Raw genomic sequence first — 25434 nt, 5'->3', positions numbered from 1 at the left:
TGTCTACCCCTCCAGGACCGGGGCTGTCTACCCCTCCAGGACCGGGGCTGTCTACCCCTCCAGGACCGGGGCTGCCTACCCCTCCAGGACCGGGGTTGCCTACCCCTCCAGGACCGGGGTTGCCTACCCCTCCAGGACCAGGGTTGCCTACCCCTCCAGGACCAGGGTTGCCTACCCCTCCAGGACCAGGGTTGCCTACCCCTCCAGGACCAGGGTTGCCTACCCCTCCAGGACCAGGGCTGCCTACCCCTCCAGGACCAGGGCTGCCTACCCCTCCAGGAACGGGGCTGTCTACCCCTCCAGGACCGGGGCTGCCTACCCCTCCAGGACCGGGGTTGCCTACCCCTCCGGGACCGGGGTTGCCTACCCCTCCGGGACCGGGGTTGCCTACCCCTGTACTAGAGTATCAGAATATTACTTTTGACATTATGTCGATTCTATGACTCCAAGTATCGAGTCTCAAAAAAATATAAATAATAAATATATAATATATATATATATATATGAATGTTATTTTTGCTAGGTAGTTAACGTTAGCTAGTGATAGTCGGATGTACCTGCGCCAAAACTTCAGTATTTCTCCTCCTATAGCTTGGCCACAATCTTCTTCTTTAAATGGTGAGCCAACAACAACACTTATGTCCATCACTGATCAAAACTCATTTTTAATATGGCTCTCTCATAACTGCACTAAACAACCAAACAGATGACAGTCATTAACATATCAGAGTAGTAAGAGAATATTCAGGACTTTTCCTCTGCAGGCCATTTTCAACAATGACACCAGGTACAAAGAATCACACTTTGCCTAAACTAAACCCCTTGTTAAGTGTTCTTTCCAAATCGAGCAGCAAACAATGGGTAGAAAACAGAAGTCTAGGATAGACCACTTTAAAGCCAATATGTATACACAAGCAGGAAAGGTCAGAAAAACCCTCTCATACATACAGACCTGTCAATGAAGAGAAGCAGTGAAGGGGCAGCCATCCAGTCAGTGTGTTCATCCACAACGAACACAATCCTCAATGCCAAAGCAGAACAACCTGTCCACTGTCCAGTGAGAAGCTGTTCAGATCCCCAGTAAGGGCAGGACAGTTCTCTTTCAGAAACCCAGAGAGAAAGAGAACTCTGATATGAAGCAGTTCCTCTCATTCAGTCAAGCCTGACGTTCATAGTTGTATCCAGCAGAATAAAGAGAGACAGAAGGATAGAGACAGCCACATCTGAGACGTAACCCGTGCTGAGCGTGTTCTGTGTCAGAGATACAGACACTGAGTACAGACACTGATACACTGAGTCATTTTAAAAATAGGCCTGAAACCCATCATTACACTAGAGGGAGGCATACAAAACAAACTATGTAAATTGATCTGTTCACACTTGGCAGGCAGCTATTGTTGGCACATGGGGAGATCTCATTTAAATTTGCTGAATGGATTAGAGTGGGATAGGCTGGGATACAGCTGTGTGTGTGTCTCTCAATTCAAAAGGGCCTTATTGGTTGGGGAAACATATGTTTACATTGCCAAAGCAAGTGAAATAGATAATAAAAATTACTCAAAAGTTTAAGGAATTAGAGAAATGTCAAATGTCATTATGGCTATATACACAGTGATGTAATGACGTCCAAATAGTTTAAGTAAAAAAGGGAAAATAAAATAGTCTAGGTCCAAAAGGCTTAACAGCTTCTACCCCCAAGCTATAAGACTCCCGAACAGCTATTCAAATGGCTACCCAGACTATTTGCATTCTCCCCCCCTCTTTTACACTGCTGCTACTCTTGTTACCATTTATGCATAGTCACTTTAACTCTACCTACATATTACCTAGACAAACCGGTGCCCCCGCACATCGACTCTGTACCGGTACCCCCTGTATATAGCCTCGCTACTGTTATTTTACTGATGCTCTTAAGTAAATAAAAATAAAATAATTTAACACTAATTTTTCTTAAAACTGCATTGTTGGCACGTGACAAATACAATTAGATTTTATATTTACAATGGGGTTTGTTCTTCACTGGTTGCCCTTTTCTTGTGGCAACAGGTAATAAATCTTGATGCTGTGACGGCACACAATGGTATTTCACCCAATAGATATGAGAGTTGATCAAAATTGGATTTGCAGGCCTCCCGGGTGGCGCAGTGGTCTAGGGCACTGCATCGCAGTGCTAACTGCGCCACCAGAGTCTCTGGGTTCGCGCCCAGGCTCTGTCGCAGCCGGCCGCGACCGGGAGGTCCGTGGGGCGACGCACAATTGGCATAGCGTCGTCCGGGTTAGGGAGGGTTTGGCCGGTAGGGACATCCTTGTCTCATCGCGCTCCAGCGACTCCTGTGGCGGGCCGGGCGCAGTGCGCGCTAACCAAGGGGGCCAGGTACACGGTGTTTCCTCCGACACATTGGTGCGGCTGGCTTCCGGGTTGGAGGCGCGCTGTGTTAAGAAGCAGTGCGGCTTGGTTGGGTTGTGCTTCGGAGGACGCATGGCTTTCGACCTTCGTCCTTCGTCAGTTGACTGTACTGGACTCTGGGAGTGTGGAGAAGTGTGTACACGTTTTGTGAGTTTTTCACAGTAATCTTGAGCAATGTCTTCTTTTGTCATAGTGTGGTATAGTGTGGTATAGTGTGGCATAGTGTGGCATAGTGTGGCATAGTGTGGCATAGTGTGGTATAGTGTGGTATAGTGTGGTATAGTGTGGTATAGTGTGGTATAGTGTGGTATAGTGTGGTATAGTGTGGTATAGTGTGGTATAGTGTGGTATAGTGTGGCATAGTGTGGCATAGTGTGGCATAGTGTGGCATAGTGTGGCATAGTGTGGTATAGTGTGGTATAGTGTGGTATAGTGTGGTATAGCTGTAGAGAAAAGATGAGGTGTGTGTTTACTGTAAGCACTGAATCCTCTCCTAAATCGAGCCTTATGTCAATGGGAGACCTGAGCTTAAAATTCAGTTATGCACACAGACCTAAATAGACTGTCAAAGATCACAGAGTGATAACTTCCATTGTACCTGTTGAAGAAGCTAGCCAGTGGCCCCAGCCTCTTGGGCCTGCCCTCCTCTGACCCCAGCTGTCCCCGTCGTGGGCTCCACAGATCCCCTCCGATGTCACCGCCCGGCGACGACGACAGAGTGACGTCCGAGAATTGGGCGGCGTCGCCCTCGTCCGTCTCCAGGGTGACGATGGAGCTGGAGTCGGAGGTGACCATGAAGTCCGGGATGTCCTCGTTGGACGCCGACAGCGTGGCCGAGAGCTCCGTGCTCAAGCTCGACACGCTGCACACCGAAATGTCGTCACTGCGGTTAAGGTTTCCCCCTCCTACGCCGCCCATCCCCGTGGTGACGACTCCCACGCCGCCAGCGCCGGACCTTGGGGCGGGGCTGAAGAGGCGCACCGAGTCGTAGCCACTGCGGGGGAAAGTGGAGGACTTGCGAAGGCCAACGCTGTCTCCAGACTGGTCTAGAGAGAGGGTAGCAGGGCCCTGGTCGTTGTGGTTGGAACCCAGGGTAAGACCACAGTCTCCTGCTTGAGTGTGGATGTGCTCGGGGTGGTTGATCTCCAGGGTAGGGATGCCAGATTCCTGGGAGGCTAGGCTGTGTTGGTCCAGGTCCTGCTCATCGGATCCCTGCTGGGGGTTGCCATAGTGCAGGGAGTGCTGGATGAGGGGGGGCTTGCTGTGGTTATGGTTGTCGGAGCTGACCGTGCCGTTCTCCATTAAGGTACCTCCAGCCACACCTGAAACCAACAAGGAATTATAGACAAGAGTCACTACTAGTAGTGATAATAATATTATGTGATATGGTACAGTGATAGTTGATGGCCTGTAACAAATATTTTTACATTTCAAAGCTTCCATTAATATTCACATATTCTCTTTCAGTACAACATTTTCAAATAACATTTGCCATGGATAGTCAACTCTTACCCTACGAAGTCCGGAGCCTGCTGGTTCTCTGTTCTATATGATAATTAATTGCACACACCTGGTGTCCCAGGTCTAAATCAGTCCCTGATTAGAGGGGAACAATGAAAAAAATGCAGTGGAACTGGCTTATAGGTCCAAGTTAAGTTTGAGGGCTTTGGTTTGACAGGTCAGTAGAGCTAAAAAGTCAAGCTCCATTAACCAAACTACTGAGAAAAAGTAGGAGTCTAAAACAAGGATTAGGTTCTCCACAGACCAATCACTGACCCAGAACAGTATATTACCCATGAAAGTAGGAGACACCTCCCATGCCCCTCCTTCCTCCTTCTCCTCCTCCCTCACCACCTCATCCTGACATCAGATAACAGGAACAATAGAGCAGAAACATACAGGGGGGTGAGAGAGGATCCGGCCAGTAACCAGGCTGAAACTGAATCCACAAGCGTAGCCTGAAATGTGAACGAGCCTCTTGTACCATGTGCCTGCCTGGGCCCCTGCAATTAGGCTAAGGCCATATGGGAGTCAAGGGTATAGGGGACCTTACTGTTGAGGTCCAGAAGAGGGAAATAAAGGGTGATATGAAGACCCCTGGGGAGGGAGACTGTCAGAAACACATGCATCATCGCATTTCATGGGAGTCTTAGATATGATAAAAAATTGCATTTGTCCAAAAAAAAAAGTAAAACGGTAAGTGAGTGAATTTGTTCTGACAGTACTTTGCTCGTATTGCATTGACACAAGCTTCTAGAAACCCTTTGACTTGACCACAGTCAAACTACAATTACATTGGAAAGGGCTTCTAAAGTTAGCATTTCACTCTAAAGTCTACACCGGTTGTATTCGGCGCATGTGACAAATAAAATGATTTGAAAGAGGCACAGACATGCAAAGTTCCCGTGCTGCCGAGTCAGTGTGTGGAGCTTCCCGACTGGCTGCACCACATGCTGCTTGGAGATGGATCTGATGGAAACTGTCTGTGTGATAAAATACCTCAGTTCAGAGGAGAGTTCAAGGTCTCTGGGCAGAACTGGAAGAGATACTATGCTGCTGCCGCCAGTGTGTGTGTGGAGAGAGCATGAGTAGATAGATACACTGCCCCTGGCACAAAGCAATAGTCACCAAGTGCTACCAGAGAAGAAGAAAAACATGGGTGAATACTGAAAAAAATATATTAAAAACGCAACATGTGAAGTGTTGGTCCCATGATTCATGAGCTGAAATAAAAGATCACAGTAATGTTCCACACGTAGAAAAAGCTTATTTCTCTCAAATTTTGAGAGAAACACGTGTTTACATCCCTGTTAGTGAGCATTTCTCCTTTGCCAAGATAATCCATCCACCTGACAGGTGTATAATATCAAGAAGCTGATTAAACAGCATGATCATTACACAGGTGCACCTTGTGCTGGGGACAATAAAAGGCCACTCTAAAATGTGCCGTTTTGTCACACAACACAATGCCACAGATGTCTCAAGTTTTGTTGCCAATTTCATGCTGACTGCAGGAATGTCCACCAGGGTCGTTGCCAGAGAATTGTCGCAATGATCTGTACACAATTCCCGGGAGCTGAAAATGTCCCAGTTCTTCTATGGCCTGCATACATACCAGACATGTCACTCATGTTTGGGATGCTCTGAATCAACGTGTATGACAGCGTGTTCCAGTTCCCGCCAATATCCAGCAACTTCGTACAGCCATTGAAGAGGAGTAGGACAACATTCCACAGGCCACAATCAACAGCCTGATCAACTATGTGAAGGAGATGAGGCAAATGCATGAGGCAAATGGTGGCCACACTAGATAGTGACTGGTTTTCTGATCCACACCCCTACTTTTCTTAAGGTATTTGTCCTCCTGTCTCAGCCTCCAGTATTTATGCTGCAGTAGTTTATGTGTCGGGGGGCTAGGGTCAGTTGGTTATATCTGGAGTACTTCTCCTGTCTTATCCAGTGTCCTGTGTGAATTTAAGTATGCTCTCTCTAATTCTCTCCTTCTCTCTCTCTCTCTCTGAGAACCTGAGCCCTAGGACCATACGTCAGGACTACCGGGCATGATGACTCCTTGCTGTCCCCAGTCCACCTGGCCTTGCTGCTGTTCCAGTTTCAACTGTTCTGCCTGCGGTTATGGAACCCCTACCTGTCCCAGACCTGCTGCTTTCAACTCTTAATGATCGGCTATGAAAAGCCAACTGACATTTATTCCTGATTATTATTTGACCATGCTTGTCATTTATGAACATTTTGAAAATCTTGGCTCTCTCTAATTCTCTCCTTCTCTCTCTCGGAGGACCTGAGCCCTAGGACCATACGTCAGGACTACCGGGCATGATGACTCCTTGCTGTCCCCAGTCCACCTGGCCTCGCTGCTATTCCAGTTTCAACTGTTCTGCCTGCGGTTATGGAACCCCTACCTGTCCCAGACCTGCTGCTTTCAACTTTTAATGATCGGCTATGAAAAGCCAACTGACATTTATTCCTGATTATTATTTGACCATGCTTGTCACTTACGAACATTTTGGCCATGTTCTGTTATAATCTCCACCCGGCACAGCCAGAAGACGACTGGCCACCCCTTATAGCCTGGTTCCTCTCTAGGTTTCTTCCTAGGTTTTGGCCTTTCTAGGGAGTTTTTCCTAGCCACCGTGCTTCTACACCTGCATTGCTTGCTGTTTGGGGTTTTAGGCTGGGTTTCTGTACAGCACTTCGAGATATTAGCTGATGTACGAAGGGCTATATAAAATAAACTTGATTTGATTTGATTTGTGACCAACAGAGGCATATCTGTTTTCCCAGTCATGTGAAATCCATAGATTAGGACCTAATGAAATGATTTAAATTGACCGATTTCCTTATATGAACTGTAACTCAGTAAAATCTTAGAAATGATTGCATATTGCGTTTATTTTAGTTCAGTATATGTATAAAACCCAATTTAACAGTGATTTCCCACAGACTAAACCCACCTTAAGCCCCAGTAACAGTCCCCATGCAGCTGTAACCTGATCAAGAGGTTATCAAGCGAGTCACACACAGGTTGTTGCTGTGCTACTGAAGCATGTGCTTATTTTAATATCTAAACCCCTCAGCCACCGGAAAGAAGAAAAAAAAAGATTTTTTAAATATATATATTTTTCTAATCGACATCCGTTGCCGTGACAACATTGATCATCATTAATCACGATAATGGTTTGTTTAGCCAGCCGGACATTCACCGAGCGGACGAGCGGTAATTCATTTTTATATGTATGAAAATTACACCATATCATTCTTATTCTCTGGTAAGAAACTGAAATGACATTGCACTTCTTTGTCATTTCCTCACGGTAGTATTTTTGTATATATTTTTTTTAAGATGTGTTTGGCGAGGCCTCCCGAGTGGCGCAGTGGTCTAAGGCACTGCATCGCAGTGCTAGCTGTGCCACTAGAGATTCTTGGTTCGAGTCCAGGCTTTGTCGCAGCCGGTCACAACTGAGAGACCCATGGGGCAGCGCACAATTGGCCCAGCGTCCGGGTTAGGGGAGGGTTTGGCCGGCAAGAACGTCCTCGTCCCATCGCGCACTAGCAACTCCTGTGGTGGGCCGGGCGCAGTGCACGCTGACATGGTCGCCAGGTGTACAGTGTTTCCTCCGACACATTGGTGCGGCTGGCTTCCGGGTTAAGCGGGCAGTGTGGCTTGGCTGGGTTGTGTTTCGGAGGACGCACGGCTCTCAACCTTCGCCTCTCCCGAGTCCGTAGGGGAGTTGCAGCAATGACAAAAGACTGTAACTACCAAATGGATACCACGAAATTGGGGAGAAAAAGGGGTGAAAGTAACAAAAAAATGTAATATGTCTTTGGTAATTTCTACTACTGGTGGCCTGCATGTGAATGATTGCGACAGTTCCTGAAAGTAGTATGAGTATGTTTCCTGTGTTGGTTATAGCTTCACAGTAAAGACATTGACATTGCATACTTATGAATAGGGAAATCCTTTGTCGCTCAGTTGGTAGAGCATGGCACTTGTAATGCCAGGGTAGTGGGTTTGATTCCCGGGACCACCCATACATAAAATGGATGCAGTCACTTTAGATAAAAAGCTTCTGCTAAATGGCATATATGTGAACACTATCAATGACCAGGCTACACAAATAACAATGCTTGAGATAGAATACAGACTAGATGCTACACTTCCTCATCACCATGCAAATCTACTAGAGAACAAAATACTGTAATTATAACACATACCCATGAAAAAGGGATCTCTGGTACACACAACACTGACAGTGTGACTGCACTGAAGATGACAATCTGAAGACTTAACATCTCTCAGTGAAACTGAATGAGTCTAGGCCTGTTCATTTTGACAAGTGTGAATCCTCAACACACCCTGAACACACCTAGTTCAAAATTGCATTGTCCTTTCATCTCATTATCAATGGAGATGTAATGAGTAGAGACTAGACAATCCTGTTCAGTAACACAGTGACTGTAGGCAGCAGGCTATGCAAAATTAGGCTGGTCCAAACACATTTTATTCATTTGAATGCATGCATCGCTAGAGTGTCAAGGAGTGGCAATCATTATGAATTTCAGATCATTTGCAACTACACTGTCATTGCCTAGTTCAGCATTGTGTGTCATAGGCAATAATAATTCCTATTTATTAAATATACTACTCATTTGCATAGCCCGCAACATCAGCCACCTGTTGCTCAAGCTCCACTTCTAACCTAAATAAAATGCCAACAGACTACGTACCACTTTCGCTTCCTCTCCGGTCTTTGGTACCCTCCGTGGAATGTGCCATGTTGATGCTACAGATGGGCTGTCGACGCGGCTGGTTGCTGTTGGCTCCTCCGGTGGTCCATGATGATGATGCGCTGCTGCAACCCACCCTCACCTCCGCTCTCAGCGTAGCTTGGCGTTCATAGAGGAAATGGTCTCCGTTAAGTACACTTTTAGAGGACTCAATGACACACACACAAAACATGTCATTCGGCAGTAACAGGTCAAAATACGAGCGGTACGAGTGTGGCATTTTTGTGGCTTAAAAGTGTCACAAATGTCAACTTGGCTAACGACTCGCTAGCGCACTTGCCAAAGTCTCTTTGATACGTCGGTTTATATGCTTCCCTTTTCCTATATTCAAGCAAAATGGAACAGTTGATAGTTTTGCTCAAATGTTACAACAGAGCACTAAAGAACTACACAATTTGTATACGTAAAAATTAAATGATAAATACACTTGGCAAGTTTATCCAGTCTTTGTAATAACATACCTGTCTTGGTGCTTCAGCCGCCATTTTAAAATAAACTTACCGACTAGAGTGCAATGTAATCGAGCCAAGAGACTACAGCATCGATGGATTCACCTGTCAGTCGTCAAGGCGTAAATAATCGTCCCTATCGATCCATGAAACAATACAAGAGTTTCAAAGTAGCCTAGTCAACTCGTCCAGGAACCTTATTGCATGATTCTGTGTTAAAATTATACTAAGAAGCCAGGTGACAATGAAACAGGTTTGTTAAGATGTTCTCTGCATGAGTATTGTTTGATTAGTTAGCTGCTGTTCTGTAATCGAAAATCCCATAACATAGGTTGTCCATTCACTTAATCTTTTACTAATATCCAGAACTTAAGAGTCAGCATCACTTCATGACAAAATCATGTGTCTACTTCAGCTTAGAAATTCAAGAACATACACATTTTCTAAATATATTTGACCATACAGTAAGCAAGGCTGTAACATTGGGACTACTGTATCTGTCAGCCCTCTATTGTAAATGTGGAACCAGGAAGGACTTTCATTTCTGCAGAATACTGCCTCCTTGAGAAAGTGTCTGTCTTTACACCGATATCAAATCTCCTAGATCAGGGTTACTCAACTCTTACCCTACGAAGCCTGCTGTTTTCTGTTCTAGCTGATAATTGCACAGTCTAAATCTGTCTCTGATTAGAGGGGAACTGGCTTTGAGGTCCAGAGTTGTTTGATGGCCTTAGTTATTCTCAACAACTTACTTTAGTATTATGCCCATTGAAAACACAACTCTTGACAGAGCCTTTGACTCAGTGAACATGGTGCAAATACATAAATAAGAAACCAGAACAGTACCTGGGGTGGTTTGGTTTATTCCTTTATTAGATGTTAAGAAACTCCACAATGAAACAAAATAATTTACTCAGGGTGTACATGAAATTAGAACAATACAACCACTTGAGACAGATGGGAGTTGAGGATGAGGGACAAAGGGATGGGAGGGTGTCATCTAGTAGGAATGAAGAGACTAGGAAAACTCTGGTTTTCAGTGCCGGATATGCTATGTCCTTCAGACCAATCAAAACTCAATGTTAACCTTCGTCAATGTAGTTTCGAAATGCATAGTCGCTCTCGATGCATTTTCAAAACTCAATATATAAACAGAAAAACAAATGAATGCATTTCCTTCAAACTCCCATGTAGGTGCTGTGACTCGGTCTCTCACACATCTACACACAAAGTAAAACTTAAATAAAAAAAAAAGAAGTCACTGCTTTACCCTGGCCTGTACTTGTCATATACAAAACCGGTTTTATTTAACTTAGATGGAGTGTGGTGTTGACATGCTGCTCTTATTTGTAAAGACACTCCATAACAGTTCAATCTTTATTTTCTCAGCTCTCCCGTACTGAAAAATAAGTCATGCAAAATAAACGGAGTGACTTTCCTCCACATACACTTGAATGTTTAAAAGTTTGCATGCGCCAAGATTGCATATGACCGAGGACCATGAAAAGGTCCCCCTCACATTGCTTAGGCAATCTCAAAACGGCTCGGTCGGGCTTAGCTCTAAAACTATGTGCTGTACAATTAACTCTGTAGGAAGCTTGGGATTAATAAAAGCCTGTTTATTTATTTTTCCTCAAATAAAGTTTCAGTAATAAATTAATGCTTGAATGAAAGTACTGATGCACTGCCACAGAATTAAGTGTTTTCCACCTACTTTGAGAAAAATATTTAGTATTTAAGTATTCCTGAGTGACTGACAACTGTCTAAACAAAATAAAATACAATTGAAAGTAGCCTGACATTTTTCAGAGCAGTCTTTCATTCAAGTTTCAATCGGTTGAACACAAGTTCAGAACAAACACCACAATTATGGGGCAGACTGAGGCCCTGGCATATTGAAATGGATTGTTATCGACTTTGCCATTTTCCAAACCAACTCAAGATACAGCTGTCCATTAAGAGGTCGAAGAATAATAAAACAAAAAAAATTAAGATCAATGACTGTGCTCACAATGGAGACCCTGTGCCCTGTGACAGTGCATTAGAACCCGTGTGCACACATTGTTGGCGGACATTTTGGACTGCACAACGGATGCGTCACAAGAGAACATGGAGGGATGGTCACTGCTTCAATTCCTCGGTTTTCTGAGGACGAAAACAAATATTTTGAAGTGGAAGGATGGAACCAAAATAAACCACTGCAGTGATAAAGATATACACAACGCACATGGAAAACCAAATGCATATCCTCTAAAGATGTGTGTTAACTCAGGATTTAATAGTTAATGCACAGGCGACAGAAACAATCACTCAAACATAGTCGGGCCTCTGATTAAACTTAGTTTGGGCATTGAATTGTGTTATTTTTGGTTAATCACCTTTTCCTTGAATGTTTTATATTACGCTCTTTTAAGTTAAGTAGTGTCTGGGTAGAAATATATTGCCTTTAAAATCCTGCTTCTACTGTAGACCTTACAGTAGGATGAACACAGTGACACTATTATCTGTAATAGACTGTCAATCTGATAACAAGATTTAAATCAAATCACTTTTTATTTCCATTGTTATTACAGGCCAGTTAACTTACTAGTTAAAAGTTCTTAAAAATTAACTCTTCTTTAAAATGAAAACCAAGTCAAAGCGAGGACCATCAAATCACGATTATTTTCTCCAAAAGATAAACCGATTCTTCCACTCTGCCGCGACAAACAAACTACAGGATCTACATTACACAGCCACAATATCGAAACTGCTACAGAACTGTCAACATATTCATAGCACCAGGTGTTTGGACTATGGAGTTCACAAAAAAAAACTTTCAATTGCTGCAAATCAGTGCCTCTGTAGAAATGGCTATAATTAAATATTTTTGTAAAGGGCCATTACACCCCAAATTGAGCTCAACCATGCTTTTTTTTCTTCTCTTGCTTTGAACAGCAGTTTAGTACTTAACAGATTTTTTGGGGGGTTGATTTATACCTTACAAAGCATTTCTACTGTGTCTACTACTAAGGTTCTGAAAAACTGACAATCACCCAAAACCATACTCATTTAGAGTAACTTTGCAAACTTCTGTGGGGGGGGGGGGGGGGGGGGCTTTGATACAGATTTGAGAGGTAAGATGCACACAGTCTTTCCTTCAGTCAGAAAAGGCACCCATGCTACTCAAAAATCTCCACATTCTTTCTAAATGACAGGGATGAAGAAAGAGAAGCAAATGCAGTGCTTTCATACTACGTTATGAAGAGCGGCATCCCAGTCAGATGAAGGAAATTGCAGCAGTTACACTAGAAAATAAGGAGTGAGACTAGTAGGACAGGAACATGCTCAACCATTCGGAAACCATAACTACCAGTATCCTAGGTCAAAATTTAAAAAACCGATGGAGGGAAAAACAAGACTGTCCCTAATATCTAACTGACTTTAATTAAGATGGAATTATGTCTGGAAGAATCAACTAAAACCAAATCTAAAATGCATACGTCTTCAGATATGGCATCACATGAAGACATGTAGAACATATTCAAGTTCTTCCTACTTGCGGCCTTTTTTGTTGTTGTTGTTGATTACACAAGACTCTAGTAAAATGAAAATCAGCAGTGTTAAGGGTGGGATGTGGAGGGGTTCCTCTGTCCAGATGCCTATCGTTTCTAAGTGGCGAGGTCCCCCCCCCATATCTTTGCAAGTAGAGGTGCAGTCAAAGGAGAAGAGGCCATATCTTCCTGACGATGGGCTTCCTCGCCACAGAGCTGAACTTCTCAGATGTTGCTGCTCCCTGCGAGAATAAAGACAGTGGCTGAGAAACATGAATTGGTAAACAGGGCCTGTGTTCATTTATCCTGAGTTCAAAACAAACCTGAAGACGGTTTGTATTTGATTACTGATTAAATGTGTGTTAACTGGAACCTGTTTCAAGATCGTGTCACTGGCACGTAGGGCAGTATACAGACCAGCATTGGGGAAAGGGAATACCCCCACAGGCTGGGTCAGAGTATGTATGAGAGGGAGAGACAGAGCCCCCCCCACCCATGCTCTATGGTGTTAGCATTTATTCTAAAGCATTGTTATCCCAAACTCGGTCCTGGGGCCCCCTGGGTGAACCTTCTGGTTTTTGCCCTAGCCCTACACCGTTGAATCAAATATACAAAGCTCAATGAGTTGGTTTGATTCAGTTGTGTAGCGCTAGGGCAACATTTTTTACTTGCACCAGGGAGGTACCCTGTTCTAAAGCAATCTAAACAGCTGACACTTATAGGAATGACTATGCTGACTGAATGCTGTAGAGTTGTGACTAAGACCATTAAATATTTGTAATTCAGTTTAAAACTAAGTAGCCTAGGTTGTATATAAACAATATATGACCAATTCAAGACCCATCTGTATGTCAGGGATGAACAAACAAACTTCAAAAAGCTTCCAGCTGTATATTAAACCAATACCGTTGAAGTCATTTTAGCTGTAGGTCAAAGATATATTAAATCTATTTAACTTTGATATTACCTGTACACTGAGGTCCAGGGAAAAGAGGAGAACAGATTGTGTTCTGCCACCAGCACTCATCTTGCTGGATGTCAGTTAGTCCCTGTCCACTAATATTTAGAGGGAACTATACATAAAAAAATAAGGCAGGCATTAGTCTAATGGAGGGAAAACTGTTTCATAGTCAAAATGTAGAGTAACTTCTGACCCAAACAAAGCTCGACATTCCTATAACATTCTTACCTCATGCAAATCTTCAACGAAGTCATAGGTTTTCCCATATGTGGGACTCTGATCAGCTGCTGCACATTTACAGGCTTCCCTTTCTCTGCAAGACTCTTCCTCCTGAATCTTGTCGACTGGGACATCCATCTGTCCGCTCGCTGTTTCGCAGTCCAAGCAAGTCTCTTGCTCAGCGATTGGCAGGAGGGTGCTGGAGCCCTCCTGAGAATCCAGTGAGGTCTGGGCACTCTTCTCCATGCCAGACTTCTTTAATCTGGGCAGGAATTTCCCAGATTCCAGTTCTGACTTCCCGTAGCACGGTCCCTCGTTTTCTGCATCCTCCTCAAGCGGTTTGAGATCGGCCTGAGGGTCGTCGGAGACATCCGGCGGGGCCAGGACGGGAACACTCATCTCTTCTTTCTCGGACTCAATCTCCGACTCACTCCCTCCGCCAGGCGACAGCTCCGAGGCTGATATGGGTCGGAAGTGAGTCCTGGGGGAGATGCGGATGGCCCTGTACTGGGTGGTCCGGTTGATGCCGTATAGCCGTGGGTGTAAAGCTTCATTCTCTGAGTCCGAGCACAATATAGACTTGGGTTTGAACCCCGGGCTGAACGAAGCCATGTCCTCAGGCTCGAAGGAGCACTCTACCTGGAGGACTTGAGAGAACGGATTGTTCAGATCAAAGGACGCAAACGGGTAATCGATCCCCGGCTCCTCACCACGGAAGCCTGCACAGGATCCGAGTAAATCTTCATGGAAGATAAAAGAAAATCCCTTATTCAATCCATCCTCACCTCCTTTAGAAGCCTGGTCACTCTGCCCGAAGGAGACCAGGGGCCTCCAGAGGGGCTTGTGGCTGGAGGCAAAGCAGCTGCCTGTGTTCATGAACACACGGTCTGTACCAGCAATGGTTACCACGTCTGAGCCAGAGGACGAGGCAGCAGCACACTGTAGAAGGCTGCCTTTTGCGTCGCCTGGCGGCACCACGGCCCAGTCCTGGTCACTGCTGAACATCTTCAGCTCTCCGTACACTCCTCCCAGGATGAACGACGTGTTATCCTTCTCAGGGTTCACGTCCCAGGGCTTGGACGGCGTCATGTAATCCCCGGAAGCATTCATCTTTGAGAGCTGGTTTTTATCCAGGAGGGCCTGCTCTTCATTCTTGCCTTCTTCCCACAGGTGGTACTCTGAGCGCTGCACTGCCTTCTTCGGAGGCCCTTGGATGGGACCAACTTCCTTTGTCTGCAAGTCGAGACAGCCGCAGCTGCTCGACTCCTGGGAAAACAAGCCCTCGCCTGGGTTCTCTTCTCCAGGTGATAGTACGAGATCCCCATCTCCGATAGCCGTCCAAATGTCCTTTATTATCCCTGAGCTGTAGTTGTCACTCTGTTGGTTTGAGTCATCTGAAAACATGCCAGCGTCATACTGCTTGCTCTCGTCCCGTTCTAACGCTATTCCACAAATGGACTCCAATTTAGATTTCTTTGCGATGGTCGGCTTGGACACTGTGCCTACATTGGCATCCTCGCACTGGTGACCATTGTTTTCTTGTAAAAAGTCCAGGATTTCTTCCTCTAGGTATGTACCAGAGATGGGAGGGATTATACAATTAATCTCTTCATTGCCAATTAGAGCAGACTCCTCTGTTTGAACGTTTATTTGCTCATTGTCTGAACGCGTCTCTTCCGAATGCGACCATGGACTGCAGGTTCGCGTTGAAAGGTTTGAACAGTGTTCAGTTTCATCAAAGGCACTATTTTTGGTCCATATTAACAAACGAGACTGCTTGTTACAATGTGGATCTAGACAGCTACTTGAATCTGTGTTGTTTTCGTGACCAACGGTGAGAAAAGGAAGAGTTGGGCTATCGTACTGCAGCTCAAAAAGAGACAAGCAGGAGGAGTTCAGACCAGGAGCTTCACTGGTGGCTTCTGGGAGATGAGGCTCCTCCAGGTTCCCAGGCAGCGTGCCGATGGTGAATGGAACACCGTCCAAAGCGGGGGAGAGCTGAACGGGAGAGTCCCCTGCAAAGCTTTCTCCATCTATATCTTCAGAGCTAGACGATGAATAACATGCCCAGACCTGAGCCATGTTTTCCAAATCCTGCATGAAGAACCCATCATCTCCCAAAGCATCCAGACAGCCCACCCTTATTGCACTTTCCCCTTGCAGCTCAAGGCCATCTAACACTAAACAACATTCTGCCTCAAAGTCTCTTTGCTCTTCGCTCTTCTGTCGAATCATGCTCAAGATTCGACTCTCTTGTACCGAGTCTGAGGCACTAGGATCCAATATGGATTGATAAATATCGACTTCATAGAAGTGAGTGAATTCGGACAGATACTCATCATCTAACTCTCTACTATCCTCAGGCGGAGGGCAGCTAGAGGTCCCATTGAGTTCGGTAGCCTCCTCATCTGCGTCCCCTGGCACTTCAACAAAGTGCCCATCTACAAAGGTGCCCGCTGCCAGATACGCCCTCTGGAAGCTTGTGTTGGCAATGCAGATGCCTTGCATTCTCTCAGACAGCCTTCCAAAGTCAGTGGACAAGGTCGAATCTTCTGGAGAGTCCACCTTGCTCCGGTACTTTGTTTCCAGTTTGCTCCTTCTGCTACTGAACGGTACTAAATACTCTGTGATGGGCTCTGTGTACCACAGGGGCTCCTCCATGTACTCCTTTTTGTTGCTGGCCTCAGCTCCGGACTCCTTTTCTTCCCACCAGCCTGGATCTTTTCGAATTTCCTTCAGCGGTCTTTTCCCCTTTTTGTAGAGCTGTGTTTTCCTCACAGGGCCTCCAGTGGCACTGCTGCTGCTGCCTCCAGCATTCCGCCGCTCCTCTTTGTCGACGGCCTTCAGAGCCAGTTTCACTTGTCCACTGTGGCACCCCCTCTTACTCCTGCTGAACACCTCCTTGGACTTGTGCTTGATCCTGCCCGCCTTGCTGCTGGAAGTCTTGGAGTCGCCCTGGTTCCCGCTGGAGCTCGAGCCAGCCTCACTAGAACCAGAGGACCAGGAGCGAGGGCGATACTTGCCCTCTGACCTGTGCCTCACCTGCTTCTTGCCATGGACGGAGGCTCGGTCCTCTGCTGTTGCGCCACCATGGAATCGTTTCTCTTTCTCCTTCTTGCTGCGTCGCTGCTGGGTTCTCTGGCTGGTTGGGTTGGTGGTAGTGCTGCATGCCTCAGGGGTTTTCTCCTTAGCAGCTTCACCATCACTGTTGCAATCTTTTGGGGAGGAGGTGTCGGTGCTGGTCTGCGGGGCCGCGGAAGACGATGAACCGGAGTAAGCAATGGCTTTAGCCTTGTTCCACACCGTCATGATCTCTTGGAGACAAACAGATTTCTCTGACAAAGGAGGAAAGGCTTCATAATACCTGCAAAAATGAGAGAAAACGTTGTCAGTTAAGATCAATACATAAAATACAACGAAGCATATAAAATGAATTACCACATATTTTAATAGGCATACAACAAAATCAAATATGAATAGTTGTGCCAGCTGGTCAGGACATTATTATGAATGCAGTATTATTGCGGTTTTGGGTAAAACATACATTTCAACCTGGTCCTTTGAGGAAGGGGACTCAACTCCTTCAGGAGACTGAGATCCATCAGATTTCTTGAGCTGATTTTCTTCTGTGAAGAGAAAATTAATATGATACGGTGTGTCATATTTACTAGTTTGTTATAAAAATGAAAGAAACTGTATAAACCCAAGATGCAAACCTTTCTGTTTGTTCTGGATGTCCTTGAGTTTGGAGCAAAGCTCCTCAACCAGGCTCTCAATCCCAGAGTTCTTTGGGGGGGAAAAGAAAGGAGAACGGTAACATCTAAGAATGAATCTAGCAAAGAATCCATTGAAGAGAATCTAAACAGAATAATCAAATGAGCCCCAATAAAACAATTTGCTTCCTTCAGACCATTCATGAAGTGATTGGATGTATCCAACATTATAGAAACGGATGGTTCGAGCCGTGAATACAGGTATGACAAAACATTTATTTTTACTGCTCTAATTATGTTGGTAACCAGTTTATAATAGCAATAAGGCACCTCGGGGGTTTGTGGTATATTGCCAATATACCACGGCTAAGGGCTGTATCCAGGCACTCTGCGTTGCAGATAAGAATAGCCCTTAACCTGGTATATTGATCATGTTATATCGTGCCTTATTGCCTAAATAACACTTAAGGGTTGGAACAATTTTTTTGAAGGCAACTTTATAAAACTGACTAGAGGGTATTAACATGGGCCTGACAAAAGACAAACCAGCTGACTGTCAGGCCGGACCTCCTGTACCATGACTGTTCAATTTAGCTATGAGGGAGAAATGACTAAGCATAGCCAAAACAACCACCTCCTGTCTTTCCATCTAAACACTTACAAAACATCAGGCATCAGCCAACATAAGATCACTCAATCGACCACTTCTTCCTTATATCCACTGGTATCCTACTCTGTCAACAAAGATGAAGTAATCCGTTTTCTGTAAACAAGGCCTGCAACGAGCCGGTCTATTTACAAAGACAGCCATGTCGACAGACAGGCAATAGGCACCGTCAGAAAAGCAACAGCATTTAGTGAGGACAGAAATAGCCACCACAATAAACAGGGTCGAACTAGTCCAAATCTTTTTCACTCACACTAACAGAAAGTAACATTCCTTACCATGCCGACCCAAGTCTCTACCCTGGCCGTGTGTTTCTTGCATCATTGTGCTAACGCCGGTCAGCTGACAGGCAACGCACTCTCTGCTTTCTATGCTGCAATCCCGTGCAGTGTGCTGGTTAAAAAAATACATTTAAAAAAATGGACTGCAGAGTCCAGTACCTAGAGAGCAGCTCACTCAGGCTTGCAGACCCTTCCCCCAACACACCCTCCAGCTCTACCCCAGGCCGTCACGCTCCCTCTCCACTACTGGCTACCTCCGATACTATACTACTGCCAAACCAACCGACCAGTAAAGAAAAACAGCAGCAAATACATTGATTTTGCTTTTAAAAAATATATATAAAACAGCACAGAAAAAATACAATGCAGGCTTATTAAACTGTGAACGTAGATGTAAGGACACCTCTACAAGGTCACCCATAATATAATCTCAATACTGTGTTTTAAAGTGTGAGAGCAAATGGAGTCTTTCACCGTGTCACAATTCTTTCCTCTACTGAAATCAATTCAACCTTTTGCCAGTAAACTCTCATTATATCACACGGACTGTGAAAAATCCGAGAGTGATCACAAAATGAGCCTGGTCAATGCCAAGTATCACATGATGATAGTGGCGGTTGTTCAATGGTGTACCCCTCACAGGGAATTTGCTTTATGCAATGACCGTTCACCATGATTTATGCAATTAATATATGCATGACTGAAGTTCAACAGGCAAAGGCGCAAAATTACAGTAATAAATTCCTGACAGACACGGATCATTAAACAATTTACACACATACATGGTTCCTGCTTTCTTCATTGATTCAACATGTTCAGCTTTGTAGCTTACAGGCTGGTGTATTTTTTTTTAAAAACACTCAACTGCTGTACCAACTATCAGTCTATGTTCTGCTCCCGAACACTCAAGCTTTAAAGAGCGCATGACCAATGCTGGGAGAAGACCACATGCGCGCACATGAATACAGGGTGAAGAACCAATTTGTTGCTACACCGGGGCGGAACAGGCACTTACTTCATCGGATGCTGAACGCAGGCATTGCACGGCGGCTTGTTTCTTTATCTCTTCCAGACTCAGATCGGTCCCTCCTCCTTTCTTCTTACACTTGGCCCATTTCTTCCCAGTTCCCTTCTCCCAGCCCAACAAGATGTCATTCTCCTGCACACATAACATCCACATCCGTTATTTAACCAGACAGCTCGTCTACACAGGAAAGGGAAATATGTTTTAAAATATTGAAAGTGCAAGAAATAAAATAGGTGGATTTAATCATTAGGTTCGCTTAAACCACAAAACAAACTGACTCAAATCAATACTAAATAGAGCCTGTTCTTCATTGACTAGGTGTATGTTTAACTAAGTGGGGGAACCATCATGTTCGTAACACAAGACATTGCCGCCGCTGCTGGACACCTACCTGATCCTGCAGGTCGTAGTCGTAATTATCGTGCAGGAGCAGGCTGAGGACGTAGCGGGTGTAGATCATGGCATCGATCCCGCACTTCTCCAGCTCCTGGCCCAGCCAGCTCTGCACTGGGCCCAGCGAGTGAAGCAGGGACATCTCTGCGGCAGGCAGGGGGCCCACTGGGGTTAGGGGGCACGAGAAGCTTTCAAGAGGAGCAGGACCGTCCGACTCGTCGCTCACTGGACGCATGGAAATCTTTAGGTGTTGGCCATTCTGAGGTGGAGCGGCATTGTGACAGGCAGATATGGAGGGGCGGTGGTGTGGAGAGGGGACAGGGCAGTAGAGCCTATCTGGAAGGCGTGGGTGGGGGGGGGGGGGGGGGGGGGGCTACTCCAGCAGGATGCACAGGGAGGAAGCTACATGGAAATACATGTAGGGTGCTGGGGTTTTTTCTGTGAGCAAATAGGTAACTTCACTCGTCAGGCATGGCTTTAACTGATGAAAGCTATCAGCTGTTCGGCAAAACACTAGACGTGCTTGCGTCTCAGTCAGAGGGGCTCATGCTGGGCTACGGCTTCACCGGCACAACCTGAAAGATAGGAAAAGACTTGCGTCACATCTCTGTGTTGCATTTAGATGTTACACAAGGTAGGCCTATTCTTTTACACCATGATATACGGAGCGTACAAAACATTAGGAACATAATATTGAGTTGCACCCCTTTCGCCCCCAGAACAGCCTCAATTCGTCGGGGAATGGACGTGGTGTCAAAAGCGTACCACAAGGATGCTGGCCCATGCTTCCCAGTTGTGTCAAGTTGGCTGGATGTCCTTTGGGTGGTGGACTATTTTTGATACACACGGGAAACTGTTAAGCGTGTAGAACCCCGTTCAAAGCCACCTAAATCTTTTGTCTTGCCCAGTCACCCTCTGAATAGCACATATGCACAATCAATGTCTCAATTGTCTCAAGGCTAAAAATCCATCTTTAAACTGTCTTCCCCCCCCCCCTTCATCTACACTGATTTAAGTAGATTTAACAAGTGACATCAATAAGGGATAACAGTTTCCACCTGGTCAGTCTGTCATGGAAAGAGCAGGGGTTCCTAATGTTTTGCACACTCTATAAGCCCTAATAGAATGACAAAGAATACACTGCAATTCCTTGCAACACAGCTGATAAAATTTGCATAATATGGCTTGTTGACCTTGTTCAATCTGATTTCAAAGATCTGACCTAGGTGACTTCAGTTGCTTTGAGACCCCATTCATTTAAAAGAATGTTAAGCCAAACAAAAAATAGTATTCATATTTCAAATTTAACAGAATAGATTAGCTCGCTGTGAAAACGTATAGGAATAATGAGGATTATAAATCGACATGAGGGTGTGCTGAAGTGAACACCGTGTAATGAACCAAAGCAAATTATTTCTTGGTTACTACGGGCTGCCTCAGCCCCCACCCTGCCCAAGAGTAGATCTACAGCCTGTCTGTCCCCACGGATGTTTTTTAATGGCTGTTGATAGTCCTGGTCTCAGACACCAGCTTGTTAATAGGCTCCTAAGAGAGCCTGCACTCTTAACCCATGCAGACAGCAAACTAGGGAATGACAAGAACCTAAATGAGTTACATTATGGGCATCCTGTAATGGGTGTGAGCTTTTTAAGCTCCCATATGGCCTCCTACCATCACACTTAAGGGCAGTCCGGTCTACTGAATAATCTGCGGAGTAAACTTAAAGCAAGGAATTTACACCTAGGCTATACTCCTGACCCAAGGGTCAAAAGTTCTAATGCATCGATTTTAGGCTAGTCAATGTGTAAGCGAATTCCAAGATGTGTGTCTGAGTAATATGCAAAACATGCACGCTATGCGAGTCATCCTATGTAAGGGCGTCTGCTTGGAACATTGATGTCAAACAGGGTGGTTAAGGTGCGATGTCGTGGAACAGGTCCCACTGTGGAGTGACTCATGCCAGGCTGACTAACCCTATGATCAAGGCAATTAATCTGTATTCAACACCAACCAGAGTTCTGGCCCCAGAGACAGCGATCACCCCCCACAACTGTTAAGCATGTAAGACCACAACAGCACCAAGTTAAAGAATGACCTAACACCCTTTGAAATCATAATAAATCCTATACCCCAACAGTATACCGGGAGAAGTGATTTAATTTGTATGGCAGGAAAGCAAACTGGTCAAGCATATTAATCGATATCAAATTATAATCTGCCATGCTATGTTATATTAGGTCTCTATGTAGTGTTGTCTCTTGTCATGTGTTTTGTCCTATATTTATTTAATTTATTTGTGTTTTTAAACCCAGCCCTCATCCCTGCAGGAGGCCTTTTGGTAGGCCTGTAAATAAGAATTTGTTCTTAACTGACTTGCCTAGTTAAATAAAAGGTTCAATATAAATGAATTATCTAAACATTTCAGTAGCCTTGTTATGCAGTCAGGCGCTCAAAAAAGGAAGCCCAGCCGCTGCCAAATGCATCTGTTTCATATGGCAGCATACACACCGGCTCTCACCACTCGTTTTTGTGGCCTGATAGTGGATTAGCCCGGAGAATGACGAAGAGCAAATGGAAGCTGAACCGATATGATAGGTTGGCCTTCTTGTCACTCAATAACGGAGGCATGTTATGGGTTACCCGTTATAGGCATCAAAAGGGCAAAAGATAAAGAGCTTTACAGTAGGTGGCCATAGTAGGCATTCCCATGCATATATTTCATACAGCAACAGAATTGGTAAACTCAGTACAAATAGTTAGCATTCAACACAAACTTAACTATAACCGCAATATAGTTGTCGAAAATATCACACTTACGTTTGCAACATATTGCTATGGCCAACACAGCTGATCAAATCAAATGTGGTCGAACGTCGGGCTTGCACCATATAATATACGTCCCTGTAGATTACAATCTAGCTATTTAGCTAACTAACAAATGTCAGGAGACGCTACCGTGGCTTCAGCAAACTTCCTTGACACTGGCAGCTGCCTGGCAGGCTAGCCAACGAACGGTAGTCATGGATTCTTCTCCATGATAGATAACGTTAGCTAGCTAACTAACCAGCGTTCACGTTAGCCAATGTGAGAGTCAGTCAGTCAATAAGTACAACTACCGCTAGTTAGCGGTGTATGACTTCTCTTTACGAGCTAACCATTTCATATTCGACACTAGCTAACGTTAGATAGCTAACCCTAGCTAGCAGTAGCACATACATTCGAATAGCCAGGGTTACGACAAACAGTCAAAATTCAACTAGTGTTAGTTAACGTTTCGTTTGTAAGTTATTAACTTACTAAATGAAATTAACGTTTCATTAAAAACGAGCAAATGTTATCATAGCCTGTTTAACAGCAAGTGCCGACCTTACACTGGAATAGCGACAGCTAACAGACGCTAACGTTAGCTAGCGCAATAAGGTTGACGTTAGCTAGAAAGATAACTACTATTAGCTTAGTCGTCCACATCCGGTAATAAAACACCTATAAATGATTGATCTGTTGCCTAGGATATATACATTGGGCAAACTATAACATTAAAAATATTATTGAATGACATTGTCATTATCAGCCTGACGCAGTTCTACCGTTAGCTAGCTAGCAGTAGACGTGTGGGCAGGTGACCGTTGACTGACTGCTACTAATATGGTGGAATTACAGTACCCGGTTTTCCGATCTACGACAAGTATTTTCCATAAAGTTAAAACGAAACATTCATAATCCATACAATTTCGGGAATTCGGTGGGGGAAACAAATGAAACTGAGAAGTCCCATCAAATCAGCGCAAACTACAATAACATTCGGACAAAGTTGTTGTGAAACGATAGAGAAGGAGGCTGACCTAACCGGGAGCGGAGACGTTTAAAATTAAAATATAAACATGCGCCACGAATTCTCACTAACAGGAACGCAAGTTGAAAACCGGTGCATTACGCTTTTTTGTAAACAATATTATTAAAGTACACGGCAAAATATTGTTTTACATACCTGCCGTTACTTGAAGTGTAGAGGGGGAGCATTTACTTCTCTCCCGCTGCCGTTCCGAGCTCGAGCTCCGGAATCCTCTGCAGAAGCATCACATATCATGGACGCCGAGCGGCAAACGCGACGCACGACTGCGCTGTTTTCAAAAGAGAGCAATAGTAATGGCGTCTTTTTGTAGGCACTAACTCTGCCATGGATCGTTGTACAAAGCCTATCGGGAAATGTATTTAGTTTTTGCAGGGGGGTTGGATAAATGTCGAAAATAAGGTGTGGCTTAGAAGATCATCTTCGTCAGCTAGTCACTTTTTGTGAATTCTGAGACATTTATGTAATCACATAAAGCACTTATGTAAGCGCATAAAGGCTTCATAATTCATAAAGGTCATGTTAACTGACTGATATTATCTCATAGAACAAAATGTATAAAATCTCTTAAACCTGTGTTAATAACCTCGGACCTTATTTTTGGCGTGTATCCCAAAACTCAATTATTTCCCCATAGGAATGGCTGAACAAACCAGAGGTAACCAATTTCCGGTTTTTATGACTACAGGCTGGCGAGCTGAAGATTTTCACAAATGAACCAAGATAGACCAGAGCGTGTCGTTTTTTTATTTTATTTGTATTAACTAGGCAACCAGTTAAGAACACATTCTTATTTGCAATAATGGCCTACCCCGGCCAAACCTTAACGGCGCTGGGCCAATTGTGCGCTGCCCTATGGGACTCCCAATCACAGCCAGTTGTGATACAGCTTGGAATCGAACAGGGTCGGTAGTGAAGCCTCTAGCAGTGCCTTAGACCGCTGTGCCACTCGGGAGCCCATCATTTGTTTTATTGTGTTATTGACTGTACGTTTGTTTATTCCATGTGTAACTCTGTGTTGTTGTTTGTGTCGCACTGCTTTGCTTTATCTTGGCCAGGTCGCGGTTGTAAATGAGAACTTGTTCTCAACTGGCCTACCTGGTTAAATAAAGGTGAAATAAAAATAACAATCAAGGTGGGCAGAGCCAAGCACGAGTTAGTGAGATCCTATTGGCGCGTTTTAGCATTTATTTTCACATTTCCGTTAGGGAACGCCTACGAGTGTGCATTAACTAAATTCGCCCTTGCACTCCTTCTAAACAAAGCAATTTTTAGAAACTTTGGCAAAGGGCAAAGTCTACAAAACGTAGTCCACTCTGTTTTTTTCTCTCTTCAGATTCTAGTTTTGTTTACAGAAAACTGTATGGATATCAAATATTTCATCAATGAGAAAATTAGCAGAATATCGGCCAACGTCCATTTCTCTCCATCTTCTCCCACTGCCGGTCACTTGGCTTCCTCTCATTACCATATATGGTATTGAATAGAAACGCCAACCGGATGCTTCACATTTATATATCCGGTGAAATATCTGGCTCGTTGTTCTAGCTGTGGGCGAGTTCTGTCACTCGTCTCCAGGCAACAAGGCGAATCTCTACCGTCCTACTACTATTAGGATTTATTCATCC

The 25434-nt window shown here is 44.6% G+C and overlaps 2 protein-coding genes across 3 annotated transcripts in view; both read right to left on the bottom strand.

Moving 5' to 3' along the window:
* The window catches only part of LOC120049571 (TBC1 domain family member 14-like), a 74964-nt gene extending 65749 nt beyond the window's left edge, over positions 1-9215 (bottom strand). Inside the window, exons 1-3 of the mRNA XM_038995852.1 lie at positions 9175-9215; positions 8654-8812; positions 3006-3729 (exon numbers count right to left, since the gene is read on the bottom strand). Coding sequence (XP_038851780.1) covers positions 3006-3729; positions 8654-8702 — 773 coding nt within the window. The 5' untranslated portion in view covers positions 8703-8812; positions 9175-9215. The remainder of the gene's footprint in view (positions 1-3005; positions 3730-8653; positions 8813-9174) is intronic.
* Positions 9216-10009: 794 nt separating this feature from the next.
* Positions 10010-24040, bottom strand: LOC120049570 (uncharacterized protein KIAA0232-like). 2 transcript variants are annotated; one of them, XM_038995850.1, is made up of 8 exons: positions 23945-24040; positions 19955-20531; positions 19552-19695; positions 17592-17661; positions 17420-17501; positions 13885-17239; positions 13663-13768; positions 10010-12937 (listed from the first exon to the last, which is right to left on the bottom strand). In XM_038995850.1, exons 2-8 carry the CDS (start codon positions 20189-20191, stop codon positions 12921-12923), a joined length of 4011 nt encoding a protein of 1336 aa, XP_038851778.1. In that variant the 5' UTR covers positions 20192-20531; positions 23945-24040; the 3' UTR covers positions 10010-12920. The 2 variants fall into 2 exon arrangements, with proteins under 2 accessions (XP_038851778.1, XP_038851779.1); XM_038995851.1 differs by lacking the exon at positions 13663-13768.
* Between the last annotated feature and the right edge of the window lie 1394 nt (positions 24041-25434).

This window comes from Salvelinus namaycush, chromosome 6 (assembly GCF_016432855.1).
Source record: "Salvelinus namaycush isolate Seneca chromosome 6, SaNama_1.0, whole genome shotgun sequence".
Lineage (NCBI taxonomy): Eukaryota > Metazoa > Chordata > Actinopteri > Salmoniformes > Salmonidae > Salvelinus > Salvelinus namaycush.
This window is presented reverse-complemented; position numbering and strand designations above follow the sequence as displayed.

Excerpts from the sequence above, each read along its gene's own strand:
- LOC120049570 (XM_038995850.1), bottom strand. The coding sequence starts at position 20,191 with ATGCGTCCAGTGAGCGACGAGTCGGACGGTCCTGCTCCTCTTGAAAGC. Across the intron at positions 17,662-19,551 it reads TGCGTTCAGCATCCGATGAA|AACTCTGGGATTGAGAGCCT; the intron begins GTAAGTGCCTGT and ends TCCCCCCCAAAG. Across the intron at positions 13,769-13,884 it reads TCGTTGAAGATTTGCATGAG|TTCCCTCTAAATATTAGTGG; the intron begins GTAAGAATGTTA and ends TTTTATGTATAG.